This window comes from Columba livia, chromosome 12, assembly GCF_036013475.1.
Source record: "Columba livia isolate bColLiv1 breed racing homer chromosome 12, bColLiv1.pat.W.v2, whole genome shotgun sequence".
NCBI lineage: Eukaryota > Metazoa > Chordata > Aves > Columbiformes > Columbidae > Columba > Columba livia.
The window spans coordinates 3223783-3244696 of record NC_088613.1 but is presented as its reverse complement, the minus strand read 5'-3'; the positions used below and the strand labels follow the sequence as shown (position 1 = coordinate 3244696).

At 46.3% G+C, this 20914-nt stretch overlaps 1 protein-coding gene across 3 annotated transcripts in view; it reads left to right on the top strand.

Annotated features, from left to right (window-relative positions):
• The window catches only part of GABRA3 (gamma-aminobutyric acid type A receptor subunit alpha3), a 70585-nt gene that overhangs the window by 33489 nt on the left and 16182 nt on the right, over positions 1–20914 (top strand). For all 3 annotated transcript variants that reach the window (XM_065077456.1, XM_065077455.1, XM_065077457.1), the window contains exons 4-5: positions 5120–5187; positions 9133–9353. In XM_065077456.1, coding sequence (XP_064933528.1) covers positions 5120–5187; positions 9133–9353 — 289 coding nt within the window. The remainder of the gene's footprint in view (positions 1–5119; positions 5188–9132; positions 9354–20914) is intronic.

The window sequence follows — 20914 nt, the reverse complement described above, 5'->3', positions numbered from 1 at the left end:
TTACTCCTGCTGCTTATTTGTTGGCATGAACATTTAAGGCATGAGGTAGAAGTTGGTAGTATAGACCAACTTCTTGTTTTTCCCTTCCCAGGAACACTGCATTAACTGTAAATAACCGTCCCATCCAGTGTGCTCATTTTGGGTTATGTGACGTGGGAAAGAGCTACACAGCATCTGCTCTCTCTGCATGGTGACACTACCTTCAATGCAGTCTGGTGGGAGTCCTTCCCAAAGGATTTTGTCTATTTGAGGTCCTTGGAAGAAGATCACTGACTAAGGGAACCTCACAAAGCTGAGAAAGTCTCGAGCTAAGGCTAAATGCAATTGCAGTCTAGGAGCCTGTTAAGGGGCTTTATCAGCTTGTTACTGCACTTTCTAGTCTGCAACCATGTTTGGAGATGAGATACTGGGCTGGCTGGAGTCCAGAGCAGTTCATAGGGACCCCAGTGCAGAAACATCTACCTCCAGAAGGTGACCTGGAGCAGACTGATGGTTTGTACCCCTGGATGCAGAAGAACCTGAACAGCACTGTTCTCCTCAGAGACTCAGCCATGCCATCACGCACAGAAACACCAGTACAGACAGGTTTTTAACCTCCAAGGTCCCTTAGGTCCCAGCACAGCCCTGGGACAGAGCTGGAGCGATGCCACACAGAGCACAGCTTCAGGGAGATCCCCATCTCCTCCTCATCCAGCTTATCTCCAAGATAAGGCTGTGCAGCCTCCTTGACGTCAGTGCAGCAGCCAGGAATCCCCAGCACAAAGCTGCAGTGGCTTTGCTGTTTTAATAGTGCGTATTGTTTGGGAGCCTCCAGCTCTTGGATGCAGGCACATGTTTTTTTGCTAGCTTGCGGCATAGCCTCTGGGAACCCCCGCCTGGGAAACGTGTGACTGTGTTCAGCACATCCGCAAACCTCAAGAGCTGTAACACAACTGGCTGAATCAATTATGTTATGACTGAGATTCTTAAATAAACAGCACTTGATGAGTGCAGCGGGATGTTTAATAAGAGCCCCCTCCGCCCCCCGTGCCCCCCGCCTCCTGTAATCACATGTAGAAGCAGCCCTACAATCTACAGCCGGCAAGGGGAGAGGCAGCGAGGCAGTGTAATTTGTATTCCAGCTCTGCTGCTGCTGCTCCTAGCACTTCCAAGAACCGAGTAAAAATAGCCCGCTGTCATTTTGTAAATAATAGCTATCTCCTCACAGGCTCAGGGAGTCACGAGCACTTAAAAGAGAGAAGGGGATGGGGGGGACGTCTGCCTTGAGCCAGGGCCAGGAACATGGGCTATAGGGACTTGAAGAGGGGAGACAGGGGAGGGTGGATGAAATGGAAACCCTGAAGCATCTCAGTGGTAGCCACTGCTGCTTTACACCTTCTGCATGCACAAGAGAAGCAATCGGCCCTGCTGGTGTGGGGCTCAGGGCAGCAGGATCCGGCCCTCTGTACAGAGCTAATAGGGATGTTTATTGCCTGCATAGGCAGCTAGAGCTGGCATAGCGAATTCTTGGAGAAGGGTAGCTTTTAAAGAGCAGGTAGGTGTAGGGAGAGTCATGGTAACGCTGTGGGAAGGGATGTTACAGCTTTTGGTTTATGTTTGTATTGCAGATCTGCCCAGCTGTGGGGCATTTCTGCAGGCAGGAGCAAGACAGCATTGCCTGGCAGGCAGGAACAGGGTTTGTACTGCAGGGAAAAAGGGGCAGCTCTGATTAACCTGTGGCACCTTTTTCCTGCTCACATAGCTGCTCCAAATGTTTCTACAGACACAGTTGTGCTGAAGCTTGGAAATAAGCTGAGCCTATAAATGGGAAAAGCCCCCAGACAAGGGAATTAGCCTTAAACAAATGGCTTGGGAACATCATGTGTCACTCAGGTGTCTAAATTCTGCCCATGTTCAAACATTGAACCTGAAATCTCTTACTTTTCTAGTTTCATGGCTGTTTCAGGGTCATCTTTGGTTTGCCCAGCGTGCTGGTGGCAGCAGCTTGGGGCACGGTGAGGCTCAGCAACGTGGCCGGAGGGTCAAGATGCCAAGAGCCAGCCCGAGCCCTCCTGGGCAGCGGGGCGCCAGGACACACTGTTCCTCAGCGCACTGGGGCTGGGCTCTGGTCCTTGCTCCGCTCCAGCTTCCTACCTGAACCAAGTCTGTCCTTTTTTGTTTTCCCAACTATAAAACAGGACTGGCAGCACCCGCCTGCCACCTGAGCAGGCTTGGAGGCTCAATTTGTGCATGTAAAAAACCCCTTGGGTCACAGGGAAGGATGATGCTAGGAAAGGAAAAATGCTGTTTAATGTTCTGCAACAGGTCTAGGAAAAGTGGCTAACACCCTACAGGACAGTCCCCGGTTATTAAATCTGCTGAGAACTGGACAAGGCAGCCAAGCTTCAGTGTGAGTGTGTCTGCAGACTGAGAAGGAGATAAGGATTTCCCTGATGTGTCTCTGAACAGAGGCAGGAGATGTTCCTCTCTCAGCTTGCTTTTGCATGCAAAATAGATGCAGTTTCTTCTTGTTCAGGCTCAGGGTGGGCAAGTGTGAGGGCAAGGAGGGGGGAGGCTGGCTGAGTAATTCCTGATTTCTCTGGAGGAGAAGACCTCATCATCTCACCACAAGCTCGGGCACAGCTTCAAGCAGTGCAGATGCTCTTGGGTTGTGAGACCATGAAGGAAACAAATCTCAGAGAGTGGAGCTCACTCTGTTCTGCTGGTGTTCTTCTTATCTCTGGATTTCCCAGCTCTGCTGAAATCCTTGCTTGCGCAGCAATGATTTAATTTCAGAAATCCCTCCGGATCCCAGCCAAATCCTGCCTTTAGGCGCACATACTAACAGGGTAAGTGAAGTCTGGCTTTTGCCATGAGAGATGCAGGATGCCCATTTTTATAAGTGCTGGGGGACACCAATAAGCCAGTGATGGAGCCTACCCCCCCCAGCTCATCCCTGCACTGGGCGCTGCCTTGCACCAGATTTGGTGAGTCCACATGGCCTGGCTGGGGCAGGGTATGTCTGTAGTCTGGAAATGGGGGATCCTCTTCAGACACATGCTGTAATTATTAATATTAATGAATTATTAATACATTAATGGCATTTATTAAATCAAATATTTGATTGGATTTGCCAGTAGATTTGAAGGGGTGAAAAAGTTCTGTGACATCCAGGTTACAGCACAATAAGAATAAACATGTAAACATAGCAGGATCATATCAAAAGGTGTCCAAAACTGGTTCTGCCTTTTTATCTCCTCATCACTTCCTTAATCCCTTCCCTTGTGCTGGGATGCTGAGGATCACGTTGTAAAGTGTGGGTCCTTTCACGGACTCCTGTCCCTCTGCCCCCTTGGGTGAGGGGACAATTCATCCCGCACCTCACAAGGAACTTGGCTTCACTGGCCATGGGCAGCCACGGGTGCTGATCTGATAAACCTGGCTGTAAGTTACTATCTTGGTCAAACTGAACACGAAGAAGGGAGGATATGGGAGGGGAGGGAGAGTTTGTGTTTTCTCTAAGACATGATTAGCTTTCTCTCTCTGCATGTGTTAGCGGGAAGAGCCTCGCTTCACTAAATGTTCTTCTCTGCTGTGTATCTCACCTGGGGACTTGTTTGAAGCAAGACAGAATACTTCAGGTCTTACAGAAGTAACTCATTTTGTTCAGCTTGTTGGATTTTGGGTGTTTCAGAAAGTGTACTGCATACATATTTCTCTTTAACCTTCTTTTTATCACATCTGGACAAGACCAAGGGTCACTTATATAGCACAATAATATCAGCCACAGGCTGCATCAGAAGCTTTCCAGCCATAGTAACTAAAGACATGTATATGTGTATTTTAGCCATTAAGGACAAAACTATGACAGAATGGATTATCTTATTTTTGGATACAAAACTTTGATGCAAAACTGAGCTTCATAGTACTGCAAAATAGCTGTCAGAGGACAGAAGGATTTCCTTAAGTGAATAGAGCAATGGGTTGACCAGGCTACTTGCAAAGCTGCTGCAGTGGCCACAAAGGGGTTATGCGCATAAAACGTGAACTCTTCTTCAGGTTTCTAAAGTGGTTCTTTCATTGAGAAAGCATCTCTGAGCCAGCTAATGCTGTACGAAAGGAGCACAACAGCATGATATATCCCTGACGAGATGAGGTTTTATGGCAACATAAAGCTCAACTCAAGGCACCTCATCCATCATTTTTTTCAGCACAACACTTTGGACAGAGCATTGAATCGTGAAACTGGCAAATCACTGTGCCTTGATTTCCCTGCAAAATGGGACAGCAGCAGAGATTTCAATTAGGAAACATGCTGAAATAGTGATGCAGTCAAGAATGAGAGCTGTATGTGCTGTTTGGCATGGATAATACCTGCTGGTGCCTGTGTTCTGCAAAGTACTTGAGTTTATCTTCACCTGAAGGCATGTGATTAAGATTGTCCTTGGACTTTACCACTTGGGGCAGAAACTGGGGCTCTGTGGTTTTGCTGGGGCAGTGAGGATGCTGTTCAGCATCCACGAGGGTGGCACAGCTTGGGATGCAGGGAAGCATGAGCTGCAGGTGAGGAGCAGCTTTGCAAAAGCAGCTGCTCATCAGGAGCAAAGCACTAAGAAAAGCAAATGTGGCTGCAGTAAAAGGCCACCAGAATATTGATTCTTTTTACATACAGATAAGCCTGAAGCTGTAACAAACCCAGGGTTTCCTAAAACTGGTGGAACATTGCTAGGCTGTTTATCAGGCTGAGAGACACAAAGGGATTTCAGATTAAAACGAGTTTCAAAGCATCAGGGCTTACCTCTGTATTGAAAATGTGGCTCTGTACCACGTTATGTATCGTGTAGCTGCATGCATTTTGTAAATACGCATTGTCTGGCTGTGCGGGACATATTCATCCTCAGTGTAAGTGTGGAAAGCAGCAGAGCTACATCGGAGATTAATTTGCCCAATTACAAGTGATAAAATCAGGCATTGTTCAGGGCACAGCAGAGAGCATGATGCTGGCTTGCTGAGGGCTCACCAGGGAGGCACCTGGCAGGAAAAACCACCATGTAACAAAACCCAAACCCTTCCCTGTACATGCAAATTCACTTCTCTAATTGCTTGTTTCCTTCTCTTTTTTTTTTCGTTGTTGTCCCAGACAGCGTAACTGAAGTCAAGACAGACATATACGTGACAAGTTTCGGCCCTGTCTCGGACACAGATATGGTAGGTGCTACTGGCTGGTTGCCTCACTGGGAGGGTGACTTCTCCTGCAGGCACAGTGGATGTGTCCTACCCTCATCCACAGACAATTTGGGCAAAAATGGGATTTTCCTAAATGACAAGAACATGAGCAAGGATCCCAGCTGCCTGTCCAGGCACGACTGCCTCATCATCATCATCATCATCTCACAGGCCAAGGGGAGCTCAGTGAGGGTGATATACAGGGATTATTTCTCAGGTGTGCTTGGGCTTTTGGAAACCAATTGCTAATGCATCCTGGGAGGGTCAATGCCTTTGCACTGCTCAAGCATGCTGCAGGCTTTAGGGTCTTTTTCGTTCCTGCAGTGCAACCTAATGAAACGCGGAGGTCTGCCCATGGGACCAAGACCTGTACGTAGCATCCTCCACCCGTTACATGCCTTGACAAACACCTTCACTGCAGCCAACTTCCCTTGACCTGACTGTGTTAAAGGAGAGTGCTCCCTGGGAAGAGGGGAGGATGCCAGGATCTGGCCTGTTTTGGTGGCAGCACCAGAAGAGAACAGTTCACCATCAAACTGTCCTTGTGGCTTGAACTAGAAGGGAGGCAAAAGAGAAAAAAGAAGAAGAGTGAACTGATTACAGCATTTTGACATGTTCAGGGAAAATTATTAATGAAAAGGCCTGAGGTCTGAATTTAGGCTTGTATTCCCACAACAGTTAGTCTTCTAATTAAAAAAGGACTGTGGAGCATAATTAATAGTGAGCTTTCTCAACAGCATTTCTTGTAGCTCATGTTACACATGCACCCAGAGAAGAGTTGGCTGTTGACAGTTGCTTAATGTTTCAATGGTGCCACATGAGGACAGTTGCGTATTCAGGAGTGAGGCCCTTCTGTGCACCCAGTCCCAGAGGTGACCTGTGCTGGCATAGCCCAGGACAACGGCGGGGAGTCCTGGCCTTTGAGGGAGCCCACTTTGGGAGAGGGAGCAGGCCTTGCTCTCACCAGCCAACTCAGGCAGGAGCAGTGTCCCACAACTCTCACAGCCCCTCCAGAGCTGGGAAGGTTTAATTTTCTGTGCTCATGTGGCCACAAACATCTCTTCATCTGCCCCACCAACAGCCATGTGCCAACAAGTGGAGGAGATGAGGGAGAATAAAATCTCAGTTTTTCCTTGAGGTGCTAACCCTGTCAAGCAACCCCATGTTGTTTTGGGAAGATCGCTCCCTCCAGGGCTAGAAGTTAACTTGATGTCCGCATAGCCAGGAGCATTAATCTCGTCTGAGTTCTCTTTCTGTCTCGCTTGCTTTCCTACCACAGTAGAGACCCATAATATATTCAGCAATCTTAGCCCTTGGGGAGTATCTGATAATTACTTCCAAGGTGGAGCATATTTGATTAAAGGAGTGTGTATAATGAACTGTGAAGAAGAAGTATGAGGTATTGAAAAGAGGAAGGTATTCTCTGCAATGTGATTTGACAAAATGAATTTAGAATTAGGGACACAGTTAAAGAATAATAAATTATTTCCCCTTCATATTCTTTAGTTCCATGTATTTTACAAATGCATAGCGAATGTGTTTTAGTATGCTGTTCTGGTGCTAAATGCACTCAGAAACGTGAGGGAGAGAAACCTCATCTCCCCAGGAAGCGTGGGGAGAGCCTGGTCTTCTGCGGGGGTTCCTTTCATCTCAGGAGTGGGGAAGTCCCTCCTTCCCTGCTCACATCTGCCTGGTGATCTCGCTCCCATCCCTCCCACAGCCATTACTCATCATGATGGAAAGATGCTCCTGCGCATCTTGATGCAGACAGAGACTGTAATTATGGTGATGAAGGAGAAGCAGGTAAAGCTGCTGTGGACAGCGGAAAAGAGCAGCTGGTTATGAAGCGTGGAGGAGGATGTGTAAACCTCTTCCTTGAGATGCTCCAAGGGACTTGTGATCTGTCTTTCAGTTTGGTTTGGAAAGTAGAGCCTGATAGGACCTGACATATGCCTGAGTCTTTGGTTGTGAGCTCTTGCAGCTTTGCCTCAGTCCCCAGGAAACTGAAAAAAACAACAAACTGCTTTGGTGGATGAACTCTGGAAACAGACTCAGTCTTGATCTTTTCAGTCACTTCTGTAAGGCGGGGAAGAGCGTAATGTAGAACTAAGCGTGGTCCTCAGAAGGGGTGACTTGGGAATGATGCTGTCATGGAAAGAAATACAGAAAACAGGGGAAGAATCTAAACATGATTTCTCTTTGGGAATGATTCCTTGGCATAAAAGAAGGAAAACAGGGCCTGGGAAGTTGTTAGAGAAGTTTTCCTTCTTTCTTTGTTGTTTTTTTTTTGTTCTGTTTTTCAGGGGGTTGCTTTTTCTCAGTTTGATGTTGTTGTTGCTGTTGGTTTTGTTTGTTTATTTTTAATATGAACAGGGAGTCTGAATAACACAGCTCTTCTCCTGATAAGGACTTTTCCCAAACCTACTTCCTGGGACTGCACACAGGCTCATTCCTTTGGTTTTCTTTCTTTACTGAGCTTAAAACCACAAAGTGAAGATCAACTCCATGAAGGGGCAGAATACCTTGTACAGGGCAGAACCTGTGGGAATGTAGGATCTTCTCTTTCCTTGCCCTAGCCAACCTCCAGAAACTTAATTTGTGAGCACGAGTGACTCTGTGGCCAGGGAGCAGCAATAATTTCTTCACCAAGATGCTTTCATTCAATTGCCATCTGCTGCAAAACCTGTAGGAATTTCTGTGACCTGTAGGAAACTGATGTGCAGCAGCTTTTAAACACGGCTTAGAAGAGCTGCAGGAAAGAAATCACTCACAATGATAAGTTTAGTTGGTCCTGCAGCCTCCAGGAACCCATAAGTAAAGACTATGAATCTGCAATGGCACTGGAAGAACAGCTGGCACAGACAGATTTTCCGAAGCCCTCATCTCTCTCTGAAAGCCTTGTGAGCTAATGAGATCCTTCATGAGCAAGAGGAGGTGCATGTTGTAGAGGTGAACAGCGGTGCAACTCATGCTGATGGGCTGAAGACTTTCCCTCAAGTGACATGGACCCTCAGAGGACAATGGGGTATCTCAGGTCATGGGAAAGAGCAGTTCCTTATGCCAGGCACTGGGCAGATGGATTTAGTTTTGCTTTGGGGTGACTGTGAAGCCATAGCGCCTTTGCTGCGTGGTCAAGTGGTTTCTGAGGCTGCACACACCAAGAGAGAAGCTCACCTTGGTTACAGGGTTTCAAAGAGATGACTTGTAGATAACTTCTGATATCCCCCCCAGCTAGAATTTGGCTTAGCAAATGGATTTCTACACTAGCTGGAAGAAAAAGAAAAAACAAAACCAACAAGCAAACAAACAAACAAAAAAAAAAAACCACCAAAGAAATGGCAAAAGAAAAAAAAGGAAAAAGATGAAAAAGAAAAGAAAGTCACAGCAGGATCTTGTAATGCAAGTTTGTGAGGTCCTTGATTCAAAGCTTTTCTAGAGGTGGCCTTGGGAAGAAAATAGCATTAAGACAATGTTGTGAAACTTTATTTCTTTGTATTTTTTATGAGCAGAGCTATAATTACCAGCACCCTGGCTAAATTCCCTCTCCTGGAACTTTAGTTTGGCCTTTTAAAATTCCTGTGTAGCTGCACACAATGATGCCCTCTCCTGAAACATCTGGATAAAGGTGCTGGTGCAGCAGGGCTACCCCAGGACTGGCTGCTGGTGGCTGCATTGCAGCTTGTCTGCAGTGGTCAGAAACACTGGGTTTGGTGTCACATGTGAGTCATTACACAAAATGTGGTAAGTGCCCTCTATCCTCCACAGATTTCTCCACTGCCATTAATCCCTGCTTCTTTTTGCACCATACTTCATGTCAACCAAGGTGTGCCATAACACGGTATACTCAGTGACTAAATATATAATCTCTTGTTTGCAATAAAAAGCTGAGTCCAACAAGACTTATTTTTCTCTCCTTTCTCCACAAAGGAATACACTATTGATGTCTTTTTCCGGCAATCCTGGAGAGATGAAAGGCTGAAGTTTGATGGTCCCATGAAAATACTTCCCCTCAACAACCTGCTGGCCAGTAAGATCTGGACTCCTGATACCTTCTTCCACAATGGGAAGAAGTCTGTCGCCCATAACATGACAACACCCAACAAGCTGCTGCGTCTGGTGGACAATGGCACCCTCCTGTACACCATGAGGTAAGTTTGTGTCTGCTGGGTCTGGCTTTTCCAGGTCTTTATACACATGCAAAGCAAGGATGTGACCTCAGGGTGCACTACAGCAGGATTTGTGCAGACTTCCACTGACTCTGTCAGCACACCTGAGTCTTACCCTGTTCCTTTCTCTGCCATCCTTGTTTCCTACGTATGTAACATCACTGATACTCAAGCAAGTTTTCACAGGTAGCTTTTTTCTCATCATTCATGTTGATATTTTTCTTTTATGTGGTAAGGCAGAAGTGCTGAGATCTATAGATTGTGAAGTTGGTGCGCCACCTGACTTATTTTTATTCCTGACTTCTGATGGAATATGAATTCAGGTTTCTAGTGTTGGTAAGGGAACATTAGGATGGAAGAATTCATTATTTTCCAGCAGCTTGAGAACAGATCCAAATTTATTCAGCATGTTACGCTGGAACTGTTTGAAACATCTAATAAGCCCATGCTTTCTTGTGAGAACAATGGGGCTTTTTTTCCTACTTCGTGGAACCAAAATTCCGAATCTGTGTAATCAATGCGAATCATTAGGAAAAAAAAAAATCATGAGCTTATTAAAAAGTGTACTTTGGACGTTCCAGGTTTAGAGAGGCCATTGGAAGTTGCTAGTTTAACCCAGCCCATGTTGTCCCCAGATGAGCCTCAGTGGGAGCCCCAAACATGAGGTAGCCCTGCAGTGATCCAGCCTGTGTGATCCCACTGCGAGCTCCAGCAACTGGGACCTTCCTTCTAGAACACAAGGTGCTGTTGGGGAACCATGTTTCTCTGGATTTCTCATGGTACATGCATTTATCACTAAGCTGCAACAGGTGGAGAGCATGAAGAGAAATGCCTTTGGGTTAATTGTACATTCACTCTGGAACTATTCAGATGTTTCTGTATGATTGTAAGCTATTCACCCACGTAAATAATGTTTGTCACCTGGGGCTGATGTACTAATTTGCTTTCTGAGGTAAATGGGCTTATAAATGAAACAACAAGCTGCTCATAAATGCACAAGAAAGGTACTGAGATGGTTTTGGAAAGGTGTGAATCTTTGTTTTCAAAAATTATTTTCACTGCCTCCATGTTCAAGCTGATCCTGACTAAAAACAATCTTCACTGTGGATTCTGTGTTGCCTCCGGTTTTTGAGGACCAGACAGAATTTCATCTCTTCATAGTTAAACTGGCCGTGAATCTATATACTATCAGCAATTTTTACAGCCTGCATTGATAAACAATGTTCTGCTTTTGTGCAGCGGTTCTCAAATATGAGCTAATCCTGCCAGGGCCCCAGGGCTTTAGGTCTGCACACATCAGTGACCTTCACGTTACTGAGGCAGATGGGGTAAATGAAGGGAGAAGCCCAACTTGACTTAAGGGGCTGGTTCTGCTCCCAGCTCTCTGACCTGCATGTGGATGACTAACACTCCCCTCGTTTGTATCACTGTCTGACTGTGAAGTATCACAGGAGCTACTGGCATAAGACAGAGAAAAAAAAAAAAGACTAAATTTCAAGGCTTTTATATCATTTCACTACTTCTTTATTCAGCAAACAGCCATTAGCTTCAGCAAGGTTTGTGTGACTGAGAAAGTATTGGATTTACTTTTCCGTTTATGACTGGGCAGGTGCCAGGATGGCAGCATCATGAGGCTCTTGGGAATGAGCTTGTTGAAGAAAATAGAGTCATGGGACAATTTAAATAAATACAATGCATCCTTCAGTTTAGCTGTCTCCCAAAGAAGCAGGGAATGAAGGGGAGTCTGGACCTCCCTTTGTGTGTAGCTCTGCCCCCCTTAAATGAACCTCAAAGGCTTTGTAAGAGGTGGAGAGCCCGCTCAGAGACACCCAAAGGTTAATGGTTGGATCTGAGCCCTTTTGTCACATGCTATATTGCACAGTACCAGGAGCTGTAGTGCATGGAGACCTTTTCCTTATCCAGCACAGACTGATGCTGTGCAGATGTGTGTGGAGCTATCCTGGTGGGACTAGGGCAGTATTGGACCAGCGCGATGCTGGAGCTGTGGTTAGAGCTGGCCAGATCACCATCTGGAAACCCTAGACCGGTACAGTGTCATGCAGTTTGACTCCTGTGACATATCCTACTCCTTTACCTTGTAACAGCCAGCATCCTTGAGGGATCACTTTTGCTGATGTGCAATTAGAGGCATGTCTCTTGCTATTTATCCTGATGTGAAAACCAGCTTATCTTAGTCAAGGCTTACATTTATAGATGAAGTTGCTCTGGTGGAACAGCAACTCTGACACATGCATCCAGCAAAATTACACCTGTGTGACAATATTTATAGCTCCTGGAGAAGAGCCTCTTCATCACTGACCTGAGCTTCAACAAGTTGCACACCAGCTGTAGCTGAGCATCCGGAGATTTCATGTAGTCATGGCATAGCCTCTTCAAGGATGGATGCAATGTCACATTGCAAACATCCAAGTCAGGCCTTGACACCTGGGTGACAAGATGGCCTTTGCGACTGCAGCACAAATTGCATTTCCCTATTCCCCTTCTGGCTGCTGTGCAAGGGACAGGATTATTGATCCCTTTGCCCCTTCCCTGCTTCTCCAGCTACCTTAGAGGGCATGGTGAATGCAGTTTTATTATGTAGCCCTGCCTCTGCAGTCTTGTTTTTGGAGCTTCTACAAGATCCAAGTAGTTCCCAAAAGCCCAGCTAGGGCTTCAAAGGCTCTGGTGTCAGACCTAAGTACAACAAAGTGGGAATTGTGTGTGGATTTACATAAGGTACAGACAAAAACTCAGCTGCTGCAACAATCTCTGGATGTACTCCCTGGCTCAAACTGCGTGGGGCACATAGATAATGTTTTGGTTCTTCCAGGCCTTAAAGCATATGATAATAGTGAAAGCTTAATGCTGTTTCGATGGGATTCATCTTTGTGAATTCAGGCTTTAAAAAGCTCTCCTGCTCTTCACAGGGACTGTCAGAGTGGCATGTTGAGGCTTTGTGGTTATTGTCAGAGTGGTTCCCAGACAATATGTGCTCAAGTTATGCACTTAAAGGATATTTTCTTTAACTGCGATGCTGACGCATTCAGCTGCATGCCCAAAGACTTTGCCTCAAGACTTTGCAGGACATGAGCACTTGAGAAGGATGGTCAGCGAACCCCTGCGTGAGGCAGAGGTAAAACAGGAGGGACAGCTGAGTACAAAGGCACCCAGGACACCTGCAGTCCTACTGGGGCTGTTGAACCCTAGATAACACCTTCTGTACCTACCATTGCATGCCCAGGGATTTGAGCTTCCCAGCCCACTTTTGAAATCTCAGAGCTTCACAGTGTTTCTCCCAGCAAAGGCTTTGGGTTGTCTTTACCGCCTGTTTTTTCTTTAAGCCCCAGGCAACTCGTGAGAGCTGTAGGCTGGAGCCTGCAGAATTACCCCAGGCGATGGATTGTCTCCTTTCTGCAAGAGCAGCAGTTGGGACATGCTGGCACCAGCTCCTCTGGGTAGTAGGGACTGGAAGCTCCATGACTGCATCCCACATCAGGGCTGATCCCAGACAACAGCATGGACAGATCCAAGCAGACTAAAGCTAGGGTACTAAACAGGAGCATATAAATAGACGAGATTTGCACAGGTTGCTTTTTCCTGCTTTATGAATTCCAGAGTGGATCTAAAGGCAGAAATGATCTGTTTTGCAGGCTTGGCTTTGTGCAAGCAGACTTTTATAGGGAAGTTGTCCTGGGAGGGAGAAATCCTCAGAGATCACCTTATCTTGCTGCATTTCTGCCATCATGGGCTGAAATCTCCAGGGGCTGGGGAAGGATGCAAAGTGAATTTAGTACTTTCAGAACCCGCACAAGGATCCTAGAAGCAATTAAACCTAACCTAGATTTTCACAAAGCCTAAACCGTAAACACTATTTGGCCTGACTGTGGTTATTAATGAATCTTCTAGAGGAGAAATCAGGACAAAACTCAAGCAATATCCCTGGCATAAACAAAGTCTGTTCTGCTGTGCAGGGTGCTGTCATGTTTTTGTACCACACATACACCAAGGGATTATTACATTTGCGTCCCAGAAATTGGACCGAGAGTCTCGCTCATTCTGCAGCACGATGCAGGTAACAACAGGGGCTCTAATGACACATCAAAGGCTTCGCTAAGCTCCCGGTAACCATGAGAACGAAGCTGAAGTGGTTTGTTGTACCATCAGGCTGGGAGAGGTATGTTTAGCCTGATTCATGCTTCTTGCCATTGTACTGAGCAGTTCAAAGGACTTCCCATGACTTTAAAGGGATAAACATGGTTTCTCTCCTGGATGTTCCACTTTTGATGCCTTTGCAGCAGCAAAGTGAAGAGAAAACATGAGGAGTTTGGGGTTTGGTTTCAAGACAGTTCTACAGAAGTTATTGCTAGTGCCTGGGACAGATGAGGCAAAGGATGCAACAGCTGGATTATGAGATTGCTGGCAGCTTGATTATTTTTCACATGCTGTTTAGGCTTTATAATGACATTTCAGGGCTCAGATGTCTGGACCTGAACAGGGCATCAGAGCAATGAATAAACTGCTGTGGTTAGCTGGCCATAAGCTCCCTTGCACAGGGTAAGGGGCAAAGATGAGAATTTCTGCAACAGGCTCTTCTACCCAAATGCTGCAGAGGCAGTGATAATTGTCTGGGAAGTGAGATACATTCCTCTTGGTTTGACATTTTGACGTTTAATTAGGCAAAGCATATGGTGCCGAGGAGTCCTTAGCCAGCAACAGGAGGTGGCGGGGAAGGCCAGTGCAGGAGGGAGCGGAAGGGGAATGTGGGCACTCTCCTGAGCAGTGATTGATTCCACAGCTCACTTAAATACTTCTGCTAATTAGCACTCTGAAAGATGTGTACAAAAGAGGCTGCAAGAGTGTGTCTCACCCTTTGTGTGTCACCTGTGAACGTGCTGGCTTCTGGCTGTATGAAGTTGCTGAAACCAGACTCATCTCACTGGAATGATAAGGCATTTTCTCACTTAATTTCAGGAGACTTAAAAGCTCCTTGGCTTGTAGGTGGAGAAGTGGCAGATTAGGTTGCTTCTTCAGTGGTTTGTTGATGGATTTACTGCAGTGTTGTTTCGTGGCTCAGCTTCTTCCCCATTTGCCACCCTTTTCCCTGATGATGTGAAAGTCCTTGACTCTTTCCATAACATACTTGTTGCATGCCACACCCTGAAGATATACAGCGAGTCTGTCCAGATGTTGATTTGTTTTCCATTTCCCAGATGTGCTTCACACGGTAAGGCTACCAGCTCTGCCTCTTGTGTGTTCAGTCGCATCAGGAGTGGTTCGGCTTTGATCTCTTGTCCCTGGCTGACCACAGTGTACCCGGTCCAGCATTGCCTGTGTAGGTAGTAGGACAAGCCATCTATGAAAAGAGCTAAATCCAGGTTCTGCAAGGCAATGTCAGTTAAATCAGTTTGCTGTTTGCTGGCAGCATACATTACCTGATCACACTAGTGATGTTCTTCATCATCAGGCAAAGGTATTAGAATAGCTGGATTCAGAGGACTGCATCCTTTTAAGGTTACGTTGTCTGCCACTAGGAGGATCAATTAATATCTTTGTGCTTGTTGAGGAGACAGCGCTTGAGTTGCATATTATTTTAGCAGCATCTTTACTTCATGTGAGGCACAAACTGTCAAAGGGTGTCCCAGAATAAGTGGATGGCTTTTTTCTAGTATCATTGCTGCTGCTGCCACTGATCTAATGCAGGCTGGTACTCCTGCTGCAACCAGGTCTAGTTGAATGTGGTAGTATGCAGTCAGTCTTTGTTGGGATCCTAATTTCTGTATTTACGTTCCTCTGGCTATTTCCTTTTGTTCATGTACATACAAATTGAAGGGCTTTGCACAATCTGGGAGTGCTAGGGCAGGGGCTGAGGCTAAGACTCCTTTTATTGCTTTAAGGGCTCACTCCCTTTCTGGGCCCCACATAATAGGTTCTACTTCCCCGCCTCTTGTTGCTTCTGTTAGGGGTTTTGCTAGTTCTCCTAACCCAGAGATCCACAGCTGGCAGAATCCTACTGCTCCAATGAATCCCCATGCCTGTTTCTTTGAGACTGGAAGTTTTACTATAGCGTCTACCCTTTCTGAGTCTATTTATAAAACCATAGAATAGTTTGGATTGGAAGGGGCCTTCAAAGGTCATTTAGTCCAACCCCCCTGCAATGAGCAGGGGCATCTTCAAATTTCTCACTTTCTCACTGCCCTTCCCTTAAAATATTTCTCACTGCCGTCCCTTTAAAATAAAACCTAAGTATTGCACTTCTTTCTGACAGAGCTCAAGTCTGGACAGACTTGTATAGTGTCCTTTCTCTGCTAAGGCAGTACATAGATGGACAGTGTCTATTGTACAGGCGCTTTCATCTTTACTCACTACTAGTAAATAATCTACATATTGCACAAGAACTGATCCACACGGTGGTTTTATATCTCTTAAACCTTTTCCCAGCATTCACAAAAAAATTGTAGGAGACCCTGCAAACCCTTGTGGGAGACATATCCAGGTCAGCTGCTGTTCTTTCCACGTGAAGGTAAACTAAAGTTGGCTGTCCTTGTCTAGCAGGACACTGAAAAGGGGATGGTTAGAACAATTACAGTAAAACATTTTGCCCGATGTGGTATTTGTAGGAGTATAGTAGAGGGGACTAGGTGGGGGGACTACTATGTGCTGATTAATTGCCCATAAGTCTTGTATAAAGAGATGCTCTGGGTCTCCATCTTCATGTAATCTATTTTTCTTTACCGGGAACATAGGAGTATTGTAGGGTGACTCACATACTTTTAAAATTCCTTGAGCTAGATATCAGCCTATCTGCTTTTGGATACTTTTTTCTGCTTCTTGGGGAATAGGATACTGTTTCACAGCTGGGGGATCTCCCCACTTTGGTTTTATGATCACAGGCTGAGCTGAGATTAATGATCCTACATCTATGCTGGTTTTACTTAACAATTTTGCAGCCACTGATTTTAATCTCTCTGGTATTTTGAACTCTCTGTAAGTCTCTTTGTTAGTACTCTCGGTAATTACATTCATCCCCATGATTATTAGATCCACCCCCTCAGGCGATAAATGTATTTCCATGTCTAGAGCCTGTAAAAGATCTCTTCCTAATAAACACGCTGGGGAGTCTTCCACTAATACAAACCTTCCCCATGCTTCGCCATAGCTGGGTTCCAAGGTTGATTAGTAAATATGTGCAACACCATCAGAGCCACCCCTCTCCCCTCGGTTGCACAGCAGCAGGATTAGGCAGCACATTAGAGGTCACAAGATAGAGTCTAGCAGCCAGCAGAGTAGTACCAGACAGAGAAGAAGTGTAAGATGAGGCAGACAAAGTCTGAACTCTGTCATTCGGGGCACAGCTTCAGCTGTGACAAGCACTTTGTTTGGTGTGGCCCCTTTTGCCACAATTCCCCAATTCAGGTGCTTTCTTTCCCACAGCAAATCATCCCAAACATGCCAGTAATCCAGGTGTCCCCAGAAGCTGATTTTATGGTAAGCAAGTTCTACAAGAAGCAGACTACCACCTTGCTCAATAGTCCTGCCCTATCGTGCTTATGCAAGTTCCTGATTGTACAAGCACAATAGTTCAATAAACTGAGGCACGGACATAGGCTAAGACAGTCAATATTTCCTATAGCCCGGAGAGAGCAGGAGGGTATGACCAAGGCCAGTTTGTGCCCAGCTGTGTCCTGCCATCCTGGCTCCTTCTGAGACTCTCTTTGGCTTCTCTAAATGACATCCAACCGCCAGACCCACCATCTGCAGTCCTTTGAGTCGCTCAGCCTTATTCAAAATGGCTGTTGATCACAGCCAAGACTTGCAAACAGTACAATGGATGAAAAAGGCCTTTCTGTTTTTTTTAGGGCAGTTCAGGGTATATCAGAAGGAAAGCAAGCACTGGTCAGAGGAGCGGTCCTTTGGAAAAGCTGACTTTGGGAACACCCATTTAAGAGCTTTTTGAACTAATGAAGTAATTAGTGAAGTCAAAAAAGGAATAAGAAGGTAAACCAGAAAAGTCTTGTGTGGCCTGCAGAAGGAGATGGGAAATGCATCAACATTTCCTTTACACAGGTGACAGTGACAAATATTAGAAGCAAAAGCTCCATTGCAGTTGGAAAGGACACAAAAAGAATTGTTTGGTAAGATCCATGAGGACATGCTTGACAAACTTGCTGACCAGGAAGCTCCCCAAGTGAATGTTGAGCTGACAGAAGAAAGCATCACAAAAGAAATGGAACAGGAGGTGCCAATGCTGTTAAGTCCACACCTTGCTGCCAGGTTTTCATACCTGTGTCTTGAAATCCTAATCCTAATCTTCATCCAGATTAAGAAAGAGAAGTATCAGATCAAATGAGCCAATTTGTTCGTAGTGGCCTTTGAGCGTTTAGAAGAAAGTAGTTCCAACTTATGTGCTTGTAGGCTTGTCAAAATCAGTCAGTCTTTCCATTGACTTCAATGAGTCTTGACTGAGGTCCTAAAGATCAGGTCACCTTCTCTCTCATGTAAAACAGGTACTTTCAGTCTAGAGGTGAAGAAGAGAGCAGCAAATTGGAAAGAGCTATTTGTTTCCAAGGAAGTTATGTTGGCCACACAGTCATTCTTGGATTGGCTGAGGAAGCCAAGCTGCCCAACATAATGCAAGCAGGACAGTCATCATCACCTCTTTGTTGGTAGAATGATGATTATTACAGGACACAGTGGTCACTATCCATGTACAAGGATTCACAAAGGATTAACAGAGTAGAAAAGGTCTTTGGTCTCTGGTGCACCCAGTTTCCTAGATACAGCCTCTGAATCATGGAAGCTGTAAGCCACTGGCTGCTGGGAGAGAACAGCAGGTGTGGTTTGCTCTGAATTCGCCCAGGTTTTGTACTTCTCCATAAGTATCACTGGGCTCCTCTACCGGAGATGGAGTCAGCCTGCATAAGCCAAATAAACCCGCTGTGATAAACCTGTCCAGAGCATGGAACATTCCATCAGCCATGGTTGGGCTATGAGCTCTCGGGACCCAACACTGAATGGTGACTCAACAGCCAGCCCCTTGGGGCTTTGGTATAAGGAGTCCCCATGGGTGTGCGGGGACCGTGTCCTGCTCATGTTCAATAGCTGAAAGCTGTTTATCAGGACCAAACCTGCCCTGATTGTGGGAGTTGCTTTTATAAGGTTTTCCCCCCCTCTATGGCACAGTGGGGCCAATGTGCCCAGCAGAGACAGGACAGTGGTACCTGGCACTGAAAACAGCAGAAATTAGTACGTACTGCTGCTGCATTAAGGAGGAGAAAGGTATCACTGAAACACTGTGGGGCTGGGTTCAGAAGGTCTGCAGGAGCCTCACCACTTTCCTTTGCTAGTTCATATGAAAATAAGGCATAGACTTCCCCGTGGTGCCATCTGCTCTGCAGCACTGTGAACCCAGTGACCGCTGCAAAGGGGTCACCTGCCTTACCTCCCATTCCCACAGGCTGGGTTAACTGGGCTTTAAACCTCTATGGTGGTTGCTGCTGGGGCTCCAGGTCACACAGAAAGATTTTTGGCCACCGAGCCCTGCCCCATTGAAGTTGTGGCAGCTTCCAGCTCTGCTCCTCTGCTTCTTGATTTAATGCCTCTGCCTGTCTCTCATGGGCATTCCTAGAGCCTCTAAAAGAAGCAGATGGGGCTGACCGTGGGTCTGAAATCACAAGGTTCATTTCCTCACCTGGCAGAGTCAAATTCAAGGCCAGCTGAGAGTTTCCAGTGCAGCCTGGGCTTTGCTGCTGCTCTGTCCCTCGCTTGCACCAGTGCCCGCCTGTCACAGCACCATCTGCCGCTCGCAGCCACCGTCGCCGCAGCCTCAGAGATTCCCTGCCACCTCCAAGCCACCACCGTGTTTCTGCTTTGTTTCCACAGGAGTTTTAAGAGCGATTTGTGAAGTGCTTGGCTTTGTCCACCAATTTTTTTAAAAAACATTCTTTCTTTTTTTTAATCATTTCAGGTTTGTCCACCTGAAAGAAATAACCTTTATTTTTATTTTGTTTCCCTTCTTTTTTTTCTTCTTTGCTTTTAGCAAACAAAATCTGAACCCTTTATTTTTTTTCAGTGTTCATTTTGCATTTGACCAAGCCTCGGTTATTTTCTCTGAAGAATAACTTACCTGAATGTTTTTCCAGCTGAAGGAAAATACCTCAACAGAAGCTTTCCACTGTGCTTCTTTAGCTGAGTTTTCTACAAGCCACCTTCAGCCTTAGGTCTGTGCACTTGCCCTTTGCATCCACCTGTTGCTCCTGTCATGGTTTATTTGTCATTTTCCCAGGCCATCAGAAGTGGGTCCTTTTTCCTACAAGTGGTTCCTTCAGAGAATATTATATTAGACATCTCCTGGAAAGCTGTCTGTCCTGGCCCCACCTCCTAGGCTGCAGGCTTTGCAGTACTTGTGGAAGGAACAAGAGCTTAGACCTACCTTTTTCAGAGCCTTTTATAATGGATCTTTTAATGCCTGGCACCATGTTCTGCAGCACACTGCTTTTATGGTTGTGCCGCCCTCACAAAACCGCTTCCTGACAAGGTGTCCTACTGGGATTTAGTGGATGCATAAAGCACATAAGTTGCCCTGCAGCCCCACGAGTGGCCCCAGAACATGCAGTTCTCTGGCTGCCCGCAGCATCCTCTGCAGTGTCAGCAGCGAACGCAGTGTCCCACATGCAGAGGGCTGTGTTGTACCCTTGTGTCGCACCTGCGACTTCATGTCTGTGAGTGAGTTTTTTTCAGCAAGCCCAGTAGCACTGTGGCTCCCTGACTGAATAATCTGCCAGCCCTCAGCTCCTTCCAGACCACCAAGAAGAACAGGCTGTCATAGAATCAGAGAATGTCCTGAGTTGGAAGGACCCACAAGGATCATCAAGTCCAACTCCTGTCTCTGCACAGGACAACCCCACAGTTCACACCATTTGTCTGAGAACGTTGTCCAGTCTCTTGAACACTGTCAGGCTTGGGGCCGTGACATCTCCCTGGGGAGCCTGTTCCAGTGTCCAGCACCCTCTGGGTGAAGAACCTTTTCCTAATGTCCAACCTGAACCTCCCCTGGCACATCTTCCTGCCATTCCCTTGAGTTCTGTCATTGGTCACTGAAGAGAAGAATTTGGTGCCTGCTCCTCCTCCTCCACTTGTGAGGAAGCTGTAACCAACAATGAGGTCTCCTCTTAGTCTCTTCCAGGCTGAACAAACGAAGTGACTTTAGACTTTAGCCCTCCTCATACAGCTTCCTCTCCAAACCTTTCACCAACTTTGTAGCCTCTTCTGAACACTCTCTAGCAGCTTAATATCTTTTTTATCCTATGGCGCCCAGAACTGCACACAGTGCTCTAGGTGAGGCTGCACCAGAGCAGAGCAGGACAGTCACCTCCTTCGAGCAGCTGGTGATGCTGTGCTTGATGCACCCCAGGACACGGTTGGCCCTCTTGGCTGCCAGGGTACAGTTCTTCCTTGGAAGCCCCTTCCCTCTGCTTTCCAACATGGTCCAAGAGATGTCGCCTGACTCCAGGTATTAATGAGCTCTTTGTGCAGAGTGCATAAGC